General features: G+C 36.1%; 1 protein-coding gene across 6 annotated transcripts in view; it reads left to right on the top strand.

Moving 5' to 3' along the window:
- The window catches only part of LOC135224836 (uncharacterized), a 634596-nt gene that overhangs the window by 294067 nt on the left and 320529 nt on the right, over window positions 1-20000 (top strand). For 3 of the 6 annotated variants that reach the window (XM_064264186.1, XM_064264160.1, XM_064264179.1), the window contains one exon: window positions 17654-17716. The exons of the other annotated variants lie outside the window; for them this stretch is intronic. Coding sequence is in view for 1 of the 3 variants with exons in the window: in XM_064264160.1 (XP_064120230.1) it covers window positions 17654-17716 (63 nt within the window). In the remaining 2 variants the exon portion in view is untranslated. The remainder of the gene's footprint in view (window positions 1-17653; window positions 17717-20000) is intronic. 6 annotated transcript variants of the gene reach the window in all.

Here is a 20000-nt window from a genome sequence, read left to right as displayed (position 1 = left end):
CAACACCAAAATTAAAAACCTTTTTAATAAATTAAGAATAAAAACAGTAAAAACAGAAACACAGAATAACAGTGAAAGGGCTAGGAGCAAATACAGAGAAACTAATTAAAAAATAATAATAATAATAATAATAATAATAATAATAATAATAATAATAATAATAATAATAATAATAATAATAAAACGAACAAGACACCTACCCACAGCGGTAGCGTAAGGAGAACTGACACGAAAAATTGTTATGGAAGGGAGTGTAAACAAAACAACAGGTAATTAGGCAATAAACAGTTGGGTGGAAGACGATTGGTGGTTAAGAGAAGGTACAGTTAGCTTAATCATTATTGATTCAAGGGTGGTTAGTTCGTCTCTATATGTCGGGTTCTTCCTACAATATTAAAATGACTGGCATCTATGTGTGTTTTGCAACTGATACGAAACGTCGGAGCTAATAAATGGATGAAAGACAGAACGCGCCTCCCTACTCCAATATGTATATATATATATATATTGCATCGTAATTAAAATCGGTCAGTTGTTGATATAGAAATTGTTTGAATGTAAAATTAACATGATAATCTGAGTACTTTTTGTGAATACTTTTATTATATTTTGTATTATATTTTGGCACTAACAATATTATTTAAATGGACTAGATCAGTGAAATTAGAGGCATTGATATAATTATTTCAGGACTTATATACTAGTTGCCTCTGAATTTGGTTCTAAATATATTGGCGAAAGACATACTGGAGACGACCTCGTATACTACATTTTTTGTGACATTACCGGGACATGCAAGTTTGTTATATTGACTATTAATACCATGAACTCTTAGTATTATTTTAATGTTTTAGTTCAATGACAAAAAATGCATTAAATTTCTTGTCCATCCAAATGATAACTTGGATAATTTAATGTATGTTTTGTCAGAGCGTACTCGTTTTCATTAAACAATATATTCATCGAATTGCTCAAAAGTGGCCGATTCAATTTGACGTAAAGATTATCTCATGTTTCATGACTGCCCTTCGATTTGGAAGGAGACATCTGGGATGCTACGTAGGAGCCAGTGGGCTTTTCACTTATCCGAATCTATCAGGTTACCCTACTCTTTTTGGCCTCTGGAAGATAGAATGGCATTTGGTCTGTTGGTGTGGGTACCCGGTTTCTCATTTTTTGCATAGTCTTATGAAGGGTAGAAGTCTAAATGACCATGATCGTCGAGCTAAAACTTTGCATATGGAAGGAATTTTGTCTTTGCAATGTTCATTTACACACACACACACATTGCACGAATACCTCCCTCAGTAATGCATTATCCATGTTTATCGAAATTCGCGAAATAATCTATAATCATAACATTTTACACACACACACATATTTATATATTAGTGTCTGTATACATAGTCATATGTACATGCGTATGTGTGTGTGTCCTTGGAAGGACCAATTAAAACTTTTCTGCCAAGCTGTGACGGTCAAAGCGCCGCACTCAATCATTTATTTCACGGGCAGTTAGTCCTTCCCGTCACCCATGACATCAAAACAATTTTACCTGGCAAACTTTAGCATTGGGTTGGTTTCTGCTACAACACCAGTATTTTTGAGAGAGAGAGAGAGAGAGAGAGAGAGAGAGAGAGAGAGAGAGAGAGTACATTTTTATATGCATGCAAAGGACATGTAATGGAGATATAAAAAAGTTATATATGAATATATATATTACACGTATTATTTATATATGAAATATATATATATATATGATATATATATTATCTATTATATAATTATATTATTATATTATATTACGTGTATGTATATATATATTATATTTTATTATTATTATACCATACGTGTTATGTATGTGTGTATATTAATATATATATAATATTATATATATTTAATTATATATTTTTTATATTATTTTTATTTTTTTATATATTATAATACACATACATACACCCACACACACACCCACCACACACATTACATCCACACACACCAACACACAATCCCATCGCATCAAAGACGAAAAGGTATGAATATACACACACACACACACACACACACACATATATATATATATATATATATATATATATAATATATACCGATATATATAAACGTTAACTATCTTATTCATATTTATCCTGACGACGACTCCCAACAGTTGGCCAACTACCTTGTCCCTTGTCGTAAGGATATATATATATATATATATATATATATATATATATATATATATATAATATATATATATATATATATATATATATATATGAAGGACAACGTAGTTGGCCAACTGCTGGGAGAAGTCGTCAGGATAAAGGAAATATGAATAAGATAGTTAACGTTTATATCTATCCGTCTATATATATATATATATATATATATATATATATATATATATATATATATATATATATATATTTATTTATATGTGTTTGTGTATTCATACCTTTTCGTGCAGATGAACGTTTGATGCAATGTACGCAGGCTGGCTTTATTAACATGACAGAAATCAGCCATCGCTTTGTGTACGCTATATTAGGACCTCTGTATTTCAAACAACTCCTTTTGGTGCAGCAGCAGCAGCAGCAAACAAGTGTGTGGGGCGCATTCCTTGATCGTCCTCTTGAGCTGATTGATGCCGGAACCTTTTCCAGAGGAATCCATTTGATCGCCCGCTTTCTTTCACCAGTTGTCGAAGGCTCAGCCGGCGCTCTCGAATGACCGTTAGACGCCGCCGATGCCGATCTAGCAAATGCTGGACAGGCTACTGTTGTCTTACAAAGCCGTCGAGTGACTTTTTTATCAGTCCTAATAATGGCAAAGTCGCCTCTTTGAATTTACTCGACGTCACTTCTGTGATGAACCCCATCAGAGAACCTGAAGGCTTTCGTTTTCGTCTACCGTATTCAAAGGAGGAGGAGATTTCGACGGCGCCATTCGTTGCATTGCCGACGGTCGAGTTGGAAAAAAGTGTTATGCGAATCAATAGCACGCTTGATCTGCTGCAACATTGACCATCGCTCCTTTTGTATGAGGGAAAATACGATAGGGACTCCTGTTTTGAGAACTCGAAGGACCTCCGTCCCCTCTCGCTCCCCTCCTTTTAGCAGTCTTCGTTATCCCGTGTCTCCTACACTGTCGGCTTAAAGGGACGGACATTTCTTTCGTATGTCACAGGCGAGGGAATTCAAAACAAAAATAATCCGCGGATTTATAGTTATGAGCTTAACTCGTATGACTGGAGGAGAAGCCTCCGAGTTTGTATCCGCTGCTGAGGATAGAAGGAAGGAGCCATCCGTCGTCGGTGAGGGGAGACAGAACGCCGCCGCCAGTGGAAAGAACGCGTGCTGCGAGACGATGCCTTGCGCTAAATATTATTGAATAACGTGCTCCCATCTGGAAAAAAATGGGAATACAACGACGGTATAGATATCGCGCTTTTGATCCAAAGGCTCTTTTGTCAATGGAGGGACAGAAGAGCCTCAAAGGTGTTATTGTTACAGGGCTTGTACTTTGATGTTCTTCAGTCACAGGTGTGTATGTGCTTGTGTAGCCGTGCGTGTGTTTGTGCGTGCTAGTGCAACATAAAATAGTTTATCTACCGTTGTTGTGCGTCTCATCCGTTTTAGGCGAATGTCAGGGCGTTGTTTGTTGTTCATCTGCATAATAGAAATAGAATTGTCTTTTGAGTGTTCATCTGTATAGCAAGACTTCTGCGAATGATTGGCGATGGAGTAGCAATTTGATTTCAGGTGTTGACGCCAGGAATAGTTGGAGAACGGCTACCAGATAAGACTGTATGAAGATGTTTTGGATTATATATATATATATTTTTTATTATTTTGCGCCTGCTTGCTTGAAGAAAACTCCGTATGACCTTGATTGGTCAAGATAAATTCATGACGACGTGAAAATAAAGAATTTGTTTTCAGGATGATGTGAATTGGGATGGTATAATTTTACTTTGCACTGTATTTATATTTTATTGTCCGTCGATATAGCAAAAAAATAGATAAATGCAAATCAAGATGTAATCAAATACCCATATTTTGAAAATGAAGCTTTTCATAAATTTCAACAGTGTAATTTTTTCAGACTGGTATTTAATTTTGAACAAATTTTACGAAAGATGATTCAAACACAAACTTCATAACACTTTTACCGTTGTTATAATCTATTAGACATTAACATTCAGTAAAATCGGAATACCTCTCTTATAGTTTTAGACTTTTTTCATTCGGTACCTCAGCATGCATCTTTTTACGAAAAAAATTTATTTGTATTAGATTTTAACGGGTCTGTTTTCTACTCCCGTTTATTTGATACTTGACACTTGCTAGGTATAAGGATTATACCCTTAAGCCCCGTTGTGGTGCTTTTGACCTAGGTAGTGAATATGTACTTGGCAGTTAGTTAGTCCTAGAACAGTTGGTAATTTTCCCAAAATATTTCACGACAGAGGTGCGGTAACATCTTTCTGAAAAGGAATAAAATATTTTTTTTCTGTTCTTATGATATTTTTTGTGGAGCTAGTTTTATTTGCCTTGTTTGTCATGCAGTGAATTGGATCTCGTAATTGTGTTAATTATTCGATTTTTAGTGTACAGCATTTAGGGAGTGTAAGTTTCAAGCTGATAGGTGTTATTTAGCGAGGGGTATCTTTGGAATCGATTGAAAACACTTAATTTGGTTTACAGTTTGTTATTTTATTTCTTTCGTGTTTTAAACGGGAAATAGATTTTTGTTTCAAGTAACTCTACAAAAATTGTCATTGTCATGGTGTATTAAGAAGAAATACAATTTTTAAACCAATGTCTTATGTATATTCAACTTAAATTTTTTTGGTTTTGTTTTAGGGGGCATTTTTTTTTTTTTTTTTTTTTGTATGATTGTCATTTTGAATGAACTCTTGTCGTATTCCCACTAATTCCTATAGTCATCCATCTTTTGTTATTTTCGTCGATACTATCCTTAACCCCAACCCCCACTGTTTTTTATATTTTTTTTATTTTTTTATTCGAGACTTATTATTTATTGTTTCAGTGGTGTACGTATTTGATAAAAATAATGGAGTGAGTGAACGATTAGTGCTCCTTGGTATGGACGATCGTTCATGGAAAGTTAAAATCATTCTATACCATGTTTGAATGTATGTGCAACAGGATGTAACGACCATAAAAGGAAATTAAATTAGAACTTTAATTTTTAAGACATATTTTATCTCCATCTCCGTCAAATCAGTGGCGCCCTGAATTTTGGAATATTCGTCGTTAGAGAAGTGGTGTAGTAATAGTGCTCTTATACTTGAAAGAATCTCTCTCTCTCTCTCTCTCTCTCTCTCTCTCTCTCTCTCTCTCTCTCTCTCTCTCTCTCTCTGTATGAAATCATATGAAAGAATTGTAGATTAAACTGTTTTAATGAACATCCTCCTCTGTTTTAATGTAAAACTTTGTCATTGTAGCCTTTAAATTCCTCCTGCCTAGACTGACTTGACTCTTGCTACTATCAAAGTCGAATCTAAACAATTTGTGTAGAGATAAAAAAGCGCATCATGCTTTTTTCAATATTTTTTATTGGTTTTATAATGTTGATTACTGTCACTGTTACTACTGTTATTAGACGTATGTGTGAAACTCACATAGTTCCTTTATGCATTTTTATTATTTTTACCGTTTTTTTACTTTTTGAGAAAATAAATTTTTTCATGGTATATCAATATGGCTTGCATTTTGGAGTCTCTCGGGAGAGACCCTTACAAATCCTCCAAATCTAGGTATGGTGGAATAAATAGAAAATAGGTAAACAATATTCTCCAACGAGAACATTTCACAGAAGAGCAAAAATTTCCTTTATTTTTTTTTTATCTTTTTTTATTTTTTTTTATTTTTTTTGCGTGTGACTGGCAGACGTTTCACACTTATTTCCACTCGATGTAATATCTTGATCCTATTTAAGTCTCTCTCTCTCTCTCTCTCTCTCTCTCTCTCTCTCTCTCTCTCTCTCTCTCTCTCTCTGTCCGCGGTCTTTGATCAACATAAATTTTGCGTGGTTATATTGGAGCCTAGGAAGCGCATTCCCAAGAGACTGGATGTTTTCAGCTCTTTGATTGAGCCCCGGGTAAGTCATCTCGGTACGGATGCTATTTAGGGTCTCTCTCTCTCTCTCTCTCTCTCTCTCTCTCTCTCTCTCTCTCTCTCTCTCTCTCTCTCTAAACTCACATTTAAATTGGCGGGAATAAGTGACGTAGGTGCATCTACACTTTATTTTAAACGTTTTCAAAGAACAGCGAATAATGTATGTAGTCGCGTCTAAATCAAACGAAATGCTTTGAAGGAGACTTAATTATTAACGTACTTCCATCCGCATTTTTTCGACTTGCTTTGAAAGCGACATTAATAATTTGCGAACATGCTTGCGCTTTTTGTTTAGACTTGCTTTGAAATAAACGTTAATAGTTTGGGCACATCCATTGGCGTTTTGTATTGAGGTACAAGTAAAGACGCATTAAGAATTTATGTAACCGAACCTGCATTTTGCTTGGGTGTGGTTTCCAGGAGGCGTCAGTAATTTACGTCGTACTTTGGAAGACGATTAAAGATTTTCTTTATGCAGCTCATACTTCTGAATAAAGGTGAAGTCCCTGTTAATAGCACCAGTTCATGCTGACTTTTATTCTGCTGGGTGGCCTGACCAGTGACCTAAAGAGGAGCTGAGTGAAATGGAAATGACACCGTAACATAAAGAATTTTGTATTTATTCTGTATTATTGTGATATTGTTGATGCTTCATATAATTGTTATTAGAAATCATAAGTCTTTGGAATTATTTACTTGAAAGCCGATGTAACTGGTGGCCTGAGAGATTAATACAATACCAATAACAATGATAGAGAGAGAAAATTAAACTACGAAAAATTGAGACTTGTTATGACTGAAGGATTTTAGGATTAATGGAAACAAGATGAGAATATAACTTGAAATAGGAAAAGTAAATAGAAAAGCAAGAGTGAAATCGTGCGAAGATCATAGGAAGTTTAAATAATTGTTTCTTCTAAATGAGCTCATAAGAATGATCATGTTTTTGACAAGTATTTTCTTCTTTTCTCTCATGGACGTTTAATTCAAAATTTTGTTGGTTCCCCTAACACCAATGGCACTCTCTGAATGGAAGGGTATGTCAGTACCAACAGCCTGGTTGGCAACCAATTCTTTCTTGCCTCTTCTTCAGCGTCGTTTAACTTGACTGTCTAGACTGAAGTGCTTAACATGCTCTACCTAGCGTTCTTTATCTCCTCCTTGAAATTTCTGGACTTTTAATTTTTTCTGTGTATTCATTATTGTATCCAAAGTCTCTTCCAATATCCAAGGCTTCTATCTTGTTAGCCCATAACCCGCTACTTCTTTTCCAGCAGACTAATAAACATTCTAGTTATTAAACCAGTCCTCATCGATTGCCTGCTCCTCTTCAGACATGTTTTGTAGAATAGCAGGTCTGTTTCAGCGCCTCAGTGACGTGATCGGTATGGTCTTGGCCTGTCACCTCGGTGGCAGCGAGTTCGACTCTAGGGCATTCCATTGATGTGTGAGAGATGTGCATTTCTGGTGATAGAAGTTCACTCTCGACGTGGTTCGGAAGTTACGTAAAACCGTTGGTCCCGTTGCTGGATAACCACTGGTTCCTAGCAACGTAAAAACACCATACAAACAAACAAACAAGCAGGTCTGTTTCGACCTGAAATTATAAAAGCCTGTTGATTTTCATCTTCAAGAAGCGCTTTTATATTAAATTAGTTAAGCCCCATCGACGTGTTTGCTGGTACCTTTAATTTCAGTTTTCGTGTGTCAAAAACAAGTTGGTGATCAATGCTGACATTTGCTGTTCTGTAGCTGTTAACACTCCTTAGTATTCTCGGTCTCTCCCTTCTCAGTTAATGATTGTGTGACCCCTTAGGTTTATATGACTGCCATCTGGAAACGTTCAGGATTATATTTGGATGGCGTTTTCTTGGAAAAAGGCATCTCCTATTGCCAAATTTTTGCATCGCTGAATTTAATAAATTGCACCCCATTTTCATTTCCAGTCTCACTAGTGTTTTTTTTTTACCTGTTGTATCCCCCTTACTTTCATTTTTCTTATGCACTTTCACATTCATATACCACTAACAGCAGTTCTCATCTCTCAGTCGTATTTCATATACAACATTCTGTATTTATATACAGAATTTATCTTTTATTTCTTTAGAGTTCATTTGTTGGTACACGGCACAATGTGCCATTTTATATAAGTTTATGTCAGTTGTTATAAATCCAGTAATCTTCAACATCATAAGGTCTAAAGTATTAACAAATGTTCACACCTGTGTCAGTAACTGGATGCATCTCTATACATTGCTTCGTGTGGGAAAACCCCCTTTACTTCCCATCCTTAAATTCATTTTTGATGAATGTTCCTCCTCGTGTACAAATTTTCCTTGCTTATCCTGCCTTATTGTTGTAGTGCAAAGCTTACGGTTATTAAAAGCACTAACTTGAGCTTAAGAAACCTCTCTTGTTCGACAAGAATGTCAATATTGGGAAGGAATTTACTGGCGAGCGTGATGAAATTTCAAGACATACACGAACACGGAGAGAGAGAGAGAGAGAGAGAGAGAGAGAGAGAGAGAGAGAGAGAGAGAGAGGAAGTCATGGTATGTTTCTAATTAATATTTGTTATTATTTTTGGCATCACTTTCTAACATCAATCAAGGTTTACGAATTCCAAGCTCTAAATGTGAGAGTTGCGATGGATATGATAGCAGTACAGAGAAACGATTTAAATGGCTAAACTATAAGAAAACATTGTTTGTGTGTGTTTGCTCTAAGTATTTCCTGTGTGTTTGTGAGAGAGAGAGAGAGAGAGAGAGAGAGAGAGAGAGAGAGAGAGAGAGAGAGAGAGAGAGAGAGAGAGAGAGAGAGAGAGTTTCCCTTACGTTTGTCAGCTTGAATCATTTCCTAGAACTCGCATTTTTTTCCTAAATGATGCTGATGAGAAAATGCTGAGGAAATGCCACTATCGTGTTTTATGTCGAGTCATAGGTTATGGAATGCGGTGACCTATGAATTGAGCGGCCCCTGCTGAAGGAGGAAAATCCGGATTTGAATCACGACGTTGCGACGCCTCTGATATAGTTGGAATAGAAGTTTATTTTATATATCTGCCACTAAATGAAATACGATTTAAAACATAATAATAATAATAGTTATTATTATTATTATTATTATTATTATTATTATTATTATTATTATTATTATAGAGAATGGCAGAATTGACCGTGTTGATTTTAATTATTGTTTTTCCTATTTTTCTTTTCATCCGCTTCTCTGGCACAGCGATGTTTCTGACTAACTGGCTAATATTCATATTGGGAGTTTCAGCGCCTCAGTGGCTTGGTCGGTCTGGTGTTGGCGTACCACCTCGGTGACCGCGAGTTTGATTCTTGGGCATTCCATTGATGTGTGAGAGATGTGTATGTCTGGTGATAGAAGTTCACTCTCGACGTGGTTCGGAAGTCACGTAAAGCCGTTGGTCCCGTTGCTGAATAACCACTGGTTCCATGCAACGTAAAAACACCCTACAAACAAACAAACAGACAATATTGGGAATTTCTATTAAAATAAATGCTGAAGATAATCTTTTATTAAAACAGGATTCTGGTGTCATTCAGGTATACTGGCATTAAAATTAACAGGATAGGATTTCAGGTCCAGGTCAAGGAGTGGTCGTAATCAGTGCTGGTATTATTTCTTTAGACGTAGGTCGGATTCGTCTTTGGTTTGCGGCTGGTGCTGGTATAGCTATATTATTATGATTTTATTATTTGAGCTTTTTAAGTCCTTCGAGTATAACGTAAATCTTAGTGCTTATACCTCATGAGCTACTTGTAGCTGACTTGCCCCGATCAACTCCAGTCTGTGAACATTTCAGCTGATGCAGTGTAAGAAAGACGGTATTATAGTTCTTGAGTAATTAAATGTTCTCAATATATGTTTCACCTAACAAGATGTGTATGAAAAATGGATGCGCCAGGTAGCAGATACTTTCAAAATGAAGCCCTCGGTCATTGCCAAAATTTTAATCCGTAGTCTCGGCGTTACCTGACCGTTATAGTAGTACTAAGTACTGTGAAGTCAGCATCTCGTACTCCAAAAGTTATACAGTTAAGTGCAAAATCTATGGGATTTTAAATCACAATTTCATATGTAAGAGCCCTGAGATGATACACGCTGACAACTGACATACACAACACATCTGCGCATAGTGTGCCTTCTTACGAAGTCAGGTGTCGGCGAAACAGCAATAGATAAATAGGTAAATAGTTTTGATACAGGTAAACAATAATACCTGAAGTAATGAGCGCTTCACAGATGGTCATAATATTTTATTCTCATATGGTTGCTTATGAATGACAAATAGTTAAGCAGATGGACTGAGAGACGGAAGATACCTACCCACTATTCAATATTGGTATGATGGTCTGCTTTTAGGAATTGTGATGACATATGAGACGCTGACGAATAGACAGACGGGCATGATGGTCCAACCATGCGATGACAGTTGAAAGCCTTACAGACAACCTGATGGACAGACAGGGCGGACAAACGATCTCCTTTCATACACATCTTTGCATGATGGTCTGCCATTGAAACAGTTTTGACCGTGATCCTTTTTGGACTTTGAATGACAAGGGAGGTGTGACGGTTACACTGACGGCCAGACAAGTCGAGAGTAGGCGGACATCTATACACGCTGGCCTATATTTGTGCCAGGTTTCAAGGATCCAGTTAGCACTGTAGGAAAAGGTGAGATGATAAAAAGTAAGCGTGATGAACAATTACAGACAGACAAGCGGAGGGGAAAACTATAGACCTCCTTTCTTTATCTGCAAGGAATTAAAAAGCAAACAAAGAAATATAATAGTGGCACTCTGAACGAAAGAAATATTCATTTCTAGTTTGATCCAGAGTAACTACGTAAAAATGATTAAAAAACGAGATTTTCAAAGTTAGTCTATCTAGGTGTTGGTAATGTAGTGAATTTTTGTCACATTTACACGTTACTTCTTATAATCATAAATATTAGCTGGTAATGTAGTGAATTTTGAATTGTGGCCAGCACAGGACTGGCCAATTATAATTATGTTTGGGTGCAAGTTATTCCCAAGGTACGGCGAATTTGATATTAAACGATCTTTGTGTGTGTGTGTGTGTGTGTGTATGTATATATATATATATATATATATATATATATATTATATATATATATATATATATAAAATTGAGGGAACGTGAAAGAGATAACTTTATTATTTAACGTAGTGAGGGATAGAAAAAGAAATAAAAAGACATCTACAATGGACCGCATCCAGCAGTGCCTGGATATAATGAGAAACATAAACAATAATAATGCTCGGCGTTATATTGTTGTGGCCGTGGAAATGAAACTGAGAGAGAGAGAGAGAGAGAGAGAGAGAGAGAGAGAGAGGCAATTCCTACCTAAGCTGTGTCCCCTTCGTGGTTATTCACTTATTAACATCTTACGCAACCCTGTTTTCAGCGATTGCATATTCTCAGCCACATATTGTCTCTTAAACATTTTTTTGTCATAAGCTCAAGAAAGAGAAATATTAGCAATATTTGTCAGTAAACTCATATGAGAGAGAGAGAGAGAGAGAGAGAGAGAGAGAGAGAGAGAGAGAGAGAGAGAGAGAGAGAGAGAGAGAGAGAGTTAAGCTAAACCCTTGAGTTGGAGAGGAGAGGGAAACAAGTTTTTTTTATTGGAAAAAAAAAACATAAGTTGACTTCGAGCACTAAAAATTTGAAACGAGTTTTTCATATATGATGCCATTACACCATCCTTACCTGCAACAATAACATTTCTTTTTGTTTTACTAATCCAATAAAGAACACCGTCCTTGCCAGCCATCCGAAATAGGCACTCTTGTATTCAAGGAGGGAGTTTTAAGTGATATTTCAACGTCTTTTTGACAGCCTTAACGTCCATAACCGAGTCACAGGAGGTCTTAAATCAGAGGACCCTCGCGGTTGTCGTGCGAGTTTTAATGCCTGCTGGGGGTCTGCTATGCCTGCTGGTGGAGTATGCCTGCCCCAGGGGGTTTGGGCCGTACTCATTTTGGGCGAGTTGGGAAGGATAAGGGAAAGGGATTGAGGGGTTGTTGTGGCCGCCCACTACAATGCTTATTTTGTTCATTGTGTGAAGCCTAAAGGCAGCCTTGCGGTTATGATTCAGAATTGTAATATTTTTAGCGTTTTATCTCTTCTAATATGAGTTATGTTGGTAAGTGCCATGATGATTCAACTGCCCTTTCCTTCCCTTGAAGCTACACTTCTGTTCAAGTGCCTTGACATGTCGAAATTCACTAATTGAAGCAACTGGTAATTTTCGTCATGCAAAATTATGTTTATTGTCTTCTTCTGTTTAAATGAATTGATTTGTCTCATAATTCGATGAGGTAAACTTCACACTTCCAAGGCCCCCGTACCTTCAAACAGTATTTGTCAGGAAAAGCTTTCGAAAATTTAAGTTTCAAACAATTATAAATATAAAAGACAAACAACATAAGCATTCAAAAGAAAGCAATCCTTATTTCTTGTGCCATTCATAGAATTAAGTAACTGGTATCCGGAACGAAGAATTTTTGTTATCTGCAAAACCTAGGTATTTGCAAGACAAACTAGGAGTATTTAGGAAATGTGTATGGTTCATGGGATGAGCCAGTCTTTGGAGTATGTCGTTGCCATTTGTTAATTAGAAAGCGAACTAGCCTTTAAGATTATTCCTTTAAGTGAACTCTTAGAAACAAAAGGGTAACAATTCAAGCAGCCACCCCTTCTAAAGAGATGAAGGCCTTTAGATTTTAAGTGATTGTTATAAACAGCAACCTACAATGCAGTTGCATATCTGTAGATTATTTCTTCACCCTTTTTGATTTTGCTAAGTAACCTTTACACTTTTTAATCATCTGCTCATGGATGAATAACATTATGAGAGTCCCAGCTTGGATCGTAAACAAGGAAAGCTCTATCGCTTGCTATCGTCGTCATAATATATATAGTATATATATATATATATATATATATATATATATACTATATATATATATATGTGTGTTGTGTGTGTGTGTGTGTGTGTGTATATATACACACACACACATATATATATAATATATATATATAAAAAATATATTATATATTATATATTATTAATATAATTCATAGATATATGTAATATATATATATGATATATCACTTTAGCACGTGATTCATTTATCACACATATCCACAGGTGAAAAATAAGAGACAGGGTGTAGGTCCGAAACCGGTCACGGCTTTATTTTCAAGCATTGACGAATGACTGATACATAGTATTAGAATTCTAATACTATGTATCAGTCCTTTGTCAATGGCTTGAAAATAAAGCCGAAACCGGTCACGGCTTTATTTTCAAGCCATTGACAAATGACTGATACATAGTATTAGAATTCACGTCAGTACTGTCTCTGTAGTATATATATATACTCGTGAATTCTAATACTATGTATCAGTCCTTTGTCAATGGCTTGAAAATAAAGCCGAAACCGGTCAGGACCTACACCCTGTCTCTTATTTTTCACCTGTGGATATGTGTGGTAATATATATATATTATATATATATATATATATATATATATATATATATATATATATATATATTACTGAACTTGCCCTTTCTCTCTCATCAGGGCATGGGACTGGCATGATATAATAAACTTCCGTGTTCGATCAATATAGTAGATCTCTCATTCGCGACTTCTTTGGAAATTCGTTGGCTTCGTCGCTGCGTGATGTTGCAAAAAAAGTCACGTGGACGTTAATGAGAGAATACTGTGTGTTTTATTTCATTTCTATCGGAATCTTTGTTAAAGATTTTGTCAGTAGATAAGTTGAACGTAATACAATTTTTATTTTTATGTTTATGTTTTTTTTTTTTTTTTTTTTTTTTGTATTTTTCGATAAGGACCGTAATATAATTATCAAGTTTTTATGAGTCATCTCCCTCAGTAGTTTGGGACGGTTAGGAACTTATCCTTTAATTCATTATGCTTTTGTATATTAACCAGAATATCTGTTTCACTGATTGTGGCAGCAGGATCAACCTAGTATATATTCGACATTATTTGGTTTCGTCATTCGGGATGATAAACACGCGCTCAATGCCGTTGCTTTTGCTCGTTTCTCTTTCTTTAAATTTGATTTATTAGGCAAATTCTTATACGTAGAAGTCTGTGCTTTTATTTGTTGAAAGGAAATGCTACTTGTAAGTTTGTAGGTTTATATTAGTACGTAACCATACATAAATATGTGATTGTATAAATATAAATTAAATTAGGTGTGTTGTCTGCACACCTAAATTTCTAATTAGACACATGAAATTGTTAATAAAGCTTTTACTGCTCGTTGATTTATATATTACATTTGTAACTTCTTCCAGATTTGTTTTTTTTTTAAGAAAAGAATTAGTCGTTGAGGAATCGTTTGTCATTTCTCCTTCCTCCTTAAAAAGCCCTAATTGTATCCTTCCCGCACCTCTCCCGTTACTTTTTTTAGGATCATTATTATAAATCATAACCTAATCCATTTGGCTTTAACGGCTTGTAAACTTCATTTTAGTGGTGTTGTCTTAAGGGAGACTGCGATAAGCTCTCTCTCTCTCTCTCTCTCTCTCTCTCGTCTCTTCGCTCCCTCATCATCTCTCTCTCTCTCTCTCTCTCTCTCTCTCTCTCTCTATGAAAGTTTGATAAGACAATTTAAGAAATTACCTCAAGTGGACAACTTCCTTGTTGGGAGTTTGACGTAAACATGTTTTGATTTGAGGCTCCTCAGTGAAGAGCACAGAACCACTTAACACTAAACACTTCGGGCGTTAATGAGCGCCCATATTTTTATTGCAATTCTGAATTTAATTGTATTGTGTCCCCCCCCCCCCCCCCCCCCCCCCCCCCCCCCCCCCCCCCCCACCCCCCCCCCCCCCCCCCTTCGATTTCGTGCTCGGCTACCAATCCGGTGGTCTGAAGTTCGATTCTCGGCTCGGCCAACGCGGAACCAGAGGAATTTATTTCTGGTGATAGAAATTTATTTCTCGATATAATGTGGTTCGGATCCACAATAAGCTGTGGGTCCCGTTGCAAGGTATCCAATTGGTTCCTAGTTAACTAAAAATATCTAATCCTTCGGGCCAGCCCTAGGAGAGCTGTTAATCAGCTCAGTGGTCTGGTAAAATTAAGATGTACTTAACTCTGTGGAAGTGTTAAAAGTTAGGTGATCAGAGTTCAGTCCTTGGAGCCTGTATCTGAGGTCGTATCTTAGAAAACAGTTTTCCTAGTATTAACCAGAGCAATGAACTAAGCACTGATGGTCAGTCGACTGTAATGGGTCCCAGCAGGTTATGGCGAGGTTGAAGAAGCATCTGACTAATTTCACCCTGTATTTAGTGAGGATTTTTTTTTTTTATGTGATGGTTTACAATTTTGCTTGCATGATCTTCCATGCTGAAGTACTGAAGTTCATGAAACTAGGTATTATCTAACGTAGGCATGAATGTGATAAGATATTAACATTTGTAAAATAAAAGAGGACTTGGTTCCATATCTTCTAACGCTGCCATTTAAACTAGAAACTTTTGCTCCTCAATTCCACAATTCTAGAACTGGTGTCTAATGCTCTCTACCTCCACCTAATGAATATCGTTATCCAGCCAAGTTTGCTCATGCAAGATCAGTTGCTCTTATAGTCCCTAACCCATGGAACTGTCTATTTTAGAGTATCGTGACCATAATGACTCAGTCAATAGACTTACTTAAGCGTACGCTAAATACAAGTTCCTGGACAGCCTACCGAATGAGGCAACATTTAGTTCCACCGGCCATTTCAGCGAACCCTGTAACTAAATCTGGCTAGCCATAACTGCCCTAGATAGTATAAAAGTTCGTATGAAAGCGAATGGTTTGGTTGGGGGGTGGGGGATTCATTGAAGTAATGTAACTTATGTATGTTCAGGTAAACACCCTTCTCTTTCACCTTCAACCTCGCATGGAACCCACAACTATCGAACAACAGTCCAGTAGATATTTCACTGCATGGGTCAACATAAGCTTATTGGCTTTGAAAGGAAACAAGTTCATAGCTTCTCCCAGGAACACACACACACACACACACACATACATACTAATTCCCCGAGACGTTAGCGGCCTTAGTTTGAATCAAGTTCTCAAGAATATTTTAGACCTTTGTTTGAATGGCAGCACTGTTCGATGCCCGAGTACAACCGAACCGTTGTTCCTGAGTACTAGTTTAGCCTCTGTATCCAGTACGCTAAAGGCAGCTATGGCACTCTTGGTACCTTTATGCTATAATGAAAAACAGAAGAGTTTCGACGATGTAATCCTCATTTTTCCACGTTGGAGCGATTCATCAAATTCTCTTGGAAGATGTTTCTGTATAATTATCAGATATTTCCGTTTTTAGTATATTGGCTGATGGAAATTTACCTGATTGGCAACATCGCTGTTATAAGGGATTTGTGTCAAGTACTGTTACAACTGATGGAAATAATCAGATTTTCTTGAATGTATAATGAACGGCTTTATAGTATGCGGAGTTTGAAGTATATATGTCGTTGCAACGCCATGTAAGAGAGAGGTATGTTCTTTCTCAACACCCGCTAGTTCATCTCCCCCCTTTATATATATATATACTATATTACTATATATATATATATATATATATAATAGTATTATATATATAATATATATATTATTATGTCACTAATATATATATAATATACATATATATATATATATATATATATATATATATATACATAATGTTTGTATTTCTATGGTGGACCAAAAAGGGTATACTACGTACCTGAATTTTTTTCTCTTTGTGGCTACCCTAACAAGAAATAATTTACTGATTCTTCTGCAAATATGTTCAGTATATATATATATATATATATATATATATATATATATATATATATATATATATATATATATATATATATATATATAAAGAGAGAGAGACAGAGAGAGTGAGTTGAGAAATGGAGATGATTGATTACTTAGATGTCGCGTCCATATCACGCCATATTTTCCTATAAGCGTTCCAAGGTTTGTTCCAAGTAAGGTCTCCGTTAACTGCCACTAATTAGCTGTGGGTGTAATTGAGGTCAACCATTCAATCTAGAGAATTTTTTATGGTGCGGAATTTACCTGCGTTCATTTATTTATTTAATTTTTTGCGGGGGCAGGGAGCCGATAAGAGGATTTACTGAGAAACTGTGATCATTTCCGTGTTTCTTTAATATTTTAGTTATTTTTTTCCGTGTGAAGTAATAGCTCCCTGCATTTTTTTTTATGTTTTCATAAGTGGAAAGAATATCAGCTCTTTTTATATTTACATTATACAGAGAAGATATTGAGTGTTTTGCCTCCGTAGTTAAAAATTGTAATCTGATTTTCTTGAATATATGGTATGGGAAACTACATTTTATCTCTTCAGTGAGCGATGTCTATTTTTGGTAATTTTGATCGTTTTCTTCTTTCCAGGTAATTGCGTGAAGTCTGAGCGGTTGCCTCGACGGCGTCCTTTTCTTATTAGCACCTCTCCTTGTAAGTAGACTATAGATATTTTTAAGTACTCTCAAATTTAAGTTTTAAATGAAGCTCGAGCGTAAATACAAATGAAGAGTTACCGAAAAAATGGCACATGTACTCACACGCACTCATACACATATATTATGTATGTATGTATGTATGTACAGCTTTCTGGTTTCTTAGTTGGTCTTCAAAGTTGAGGTAGCTTGTCCCCACACCATTTTTCTTGACCCCAGGCAAGAAATGAAAATATTGGCTATTGCAACGTTACACGATGCCTTGAGAAAGGTAATTAAAGGTAATTTTTCAGTGTTAATGGCAAAGAACTGAATAAGGCGGTTATAAAGAGCTTTACTGAAAATATCCAAGGTAACTGCGAAGTCTGGAAGTTAAGGAAAGCACGCTGGCATGCGTGGCAGTTAGCCTTCCCATTTAAAGCCTTGGGTACAGTGGTACTTTCGTTCCAGCTTCAATAATGACTTCTGTGGCTTCGTTGGCAGTGGTCTTGTCTTTCAGTTGAATGACCTGGGTTCGGTTATGACGTGAGTCAGAAATTTATTAATGTTCCACTTGTTAGTGTGCGTTGATTAGTATATATATATATATATATATATATATATATATATATATATATATATATATATATATATATATATATATAGTGTGCGTTTGTTCTCTTATAGAAAAGAAATATCAAGGTAAATGTGCAAACTTTTATATATATATATATATATAATATATATATATATATATATATATATATATATATATATATATATATATATATATAATGCGTGTGTATGCCCTCCCCGAGGAACAGAAGAACTTCTTGAGGTGATTTGTCAGCTCCGCGTAGCCATAAAAGTACACACTTTCGCCTTCAAATCTCATCAGATTCATTGGAGAGTAAAGTTAAATGTTCTAAGTCAGCAATATTTATAGATGGACACTATGAAGTTTTTTGGTTGTAATCTCGAGATTACATCTTCTGTCTACGATGTAGTTTTTATTTTATTTTATTTTATTTGTTTATTTATTTATTTTTGGTGCTAAACGTTATTCTTTCACGCACTGGAAACTGAACGATAATAATAGGATTACATACTCTCATAGTCAAGACATGTATATTCATAATGTCAGTAAGCTGGAGTTATCGGGAAATTAAAGCGCGTTATTAATGATTGGTTTTTGCCGACAAAGACATGTAGTATTCTGACATTTGTCAAGGTAAGGCAGGGAGGAAACCATTTAATATTACCGGCAGAATTTAAGTGTCACATAAATTATTGCATTTCTAGCTAGAAGTCCAGTTCATTGACAATAGTCGCCATCTGTTGAATGATAAATGAATCCGACGTTTCCTAAGGGACAGAGGGCGGACGAATTCGTTTTAATACGGCGTTTTCCTACTCCTATCATTCCATGTCCGTGTTCAAGTCGATAACAAATTGTTCTCGGATCATAGAGAAGTGAATGATCGTTTTGTTCCTGGTCTCTGTTGGTTTTTCTGCTGCTGCCTCCCTCCACCGATTAATAGAATGTATTAACTAACTGGCTCGCTGTGACTTCGATATTCCGCCTTTTCACGAGTCACACTTAACGGATATATTACACCATGTGTAGGCGTGCAGTTATCTATTTACGAATTATAACTCTCCTTTCTATTTGTAACCCCATTTACTATTGTATTGTATGCCCCGAGAAGTGTGAACCCTTTCATCATATTATATGAATGGCGTCACGAAGGGCATCCTTCGTGAAATATCTGCCAAAACCAGTTATGAAATATGCCGCTTAAGATAGAAACAGCCTGAGGAGACTCATTTAAAACAGCGACCCCGACCTGGCATTAAGCTGAGAAGAAACAAAAGTGATGTTTTGGTATTGTGTAAGGATTACTATTATTTTGTTAAAAATAGAATTGATATTGAACAACTTTTGTAGCATTTGATTTTATCCCGAGTTGTTAGTGAAAAGGAGAAACTCAGGATGCCGGGATCGATACTGTGTTCTGTATTTCACTTGATGTTGGTGAAAAGAAGCTCTTTTGTTATGGATCTATCTGTCTACAGATTTATTATCGGCCAATTTCCGTCCAGATCTCTCTTTTTATGTGGCCATACCTCCTCGCTTTTTATCCACCTTTTTGACTGTTACTCCTTTGCGGCGGGCCCAATCTCTTCATGATTTCACCCGGCTCCTGTTCCACGATTCCTGTTCCTTTTGACTGTGAAATGTGGCACCGCCTTTCCACTATCCTCGGGTCCTATTACTGTTCTCATCTGATCCTCTCTTTCGC

This window comes from Macrobrachium nipponense, chromosome 20 (genome assembly GCF_015104395.2).
Source record: "Macrobrachium nipponense isolate FS-2020 chromosome 20, ASM1510439v2, whole genome shotgun sequence".
Taxonomy (NCBI): domain Eukaryota; kingdom Metazoa; phylum Arthropoda; class Malacostraca; order Decapoda; family Palaemonidae; genus Macrobrachium; species Macrobrachium nipponense.
This window is presented reverse-complemented; position numbering and strand designations above follow the sequence as displayed.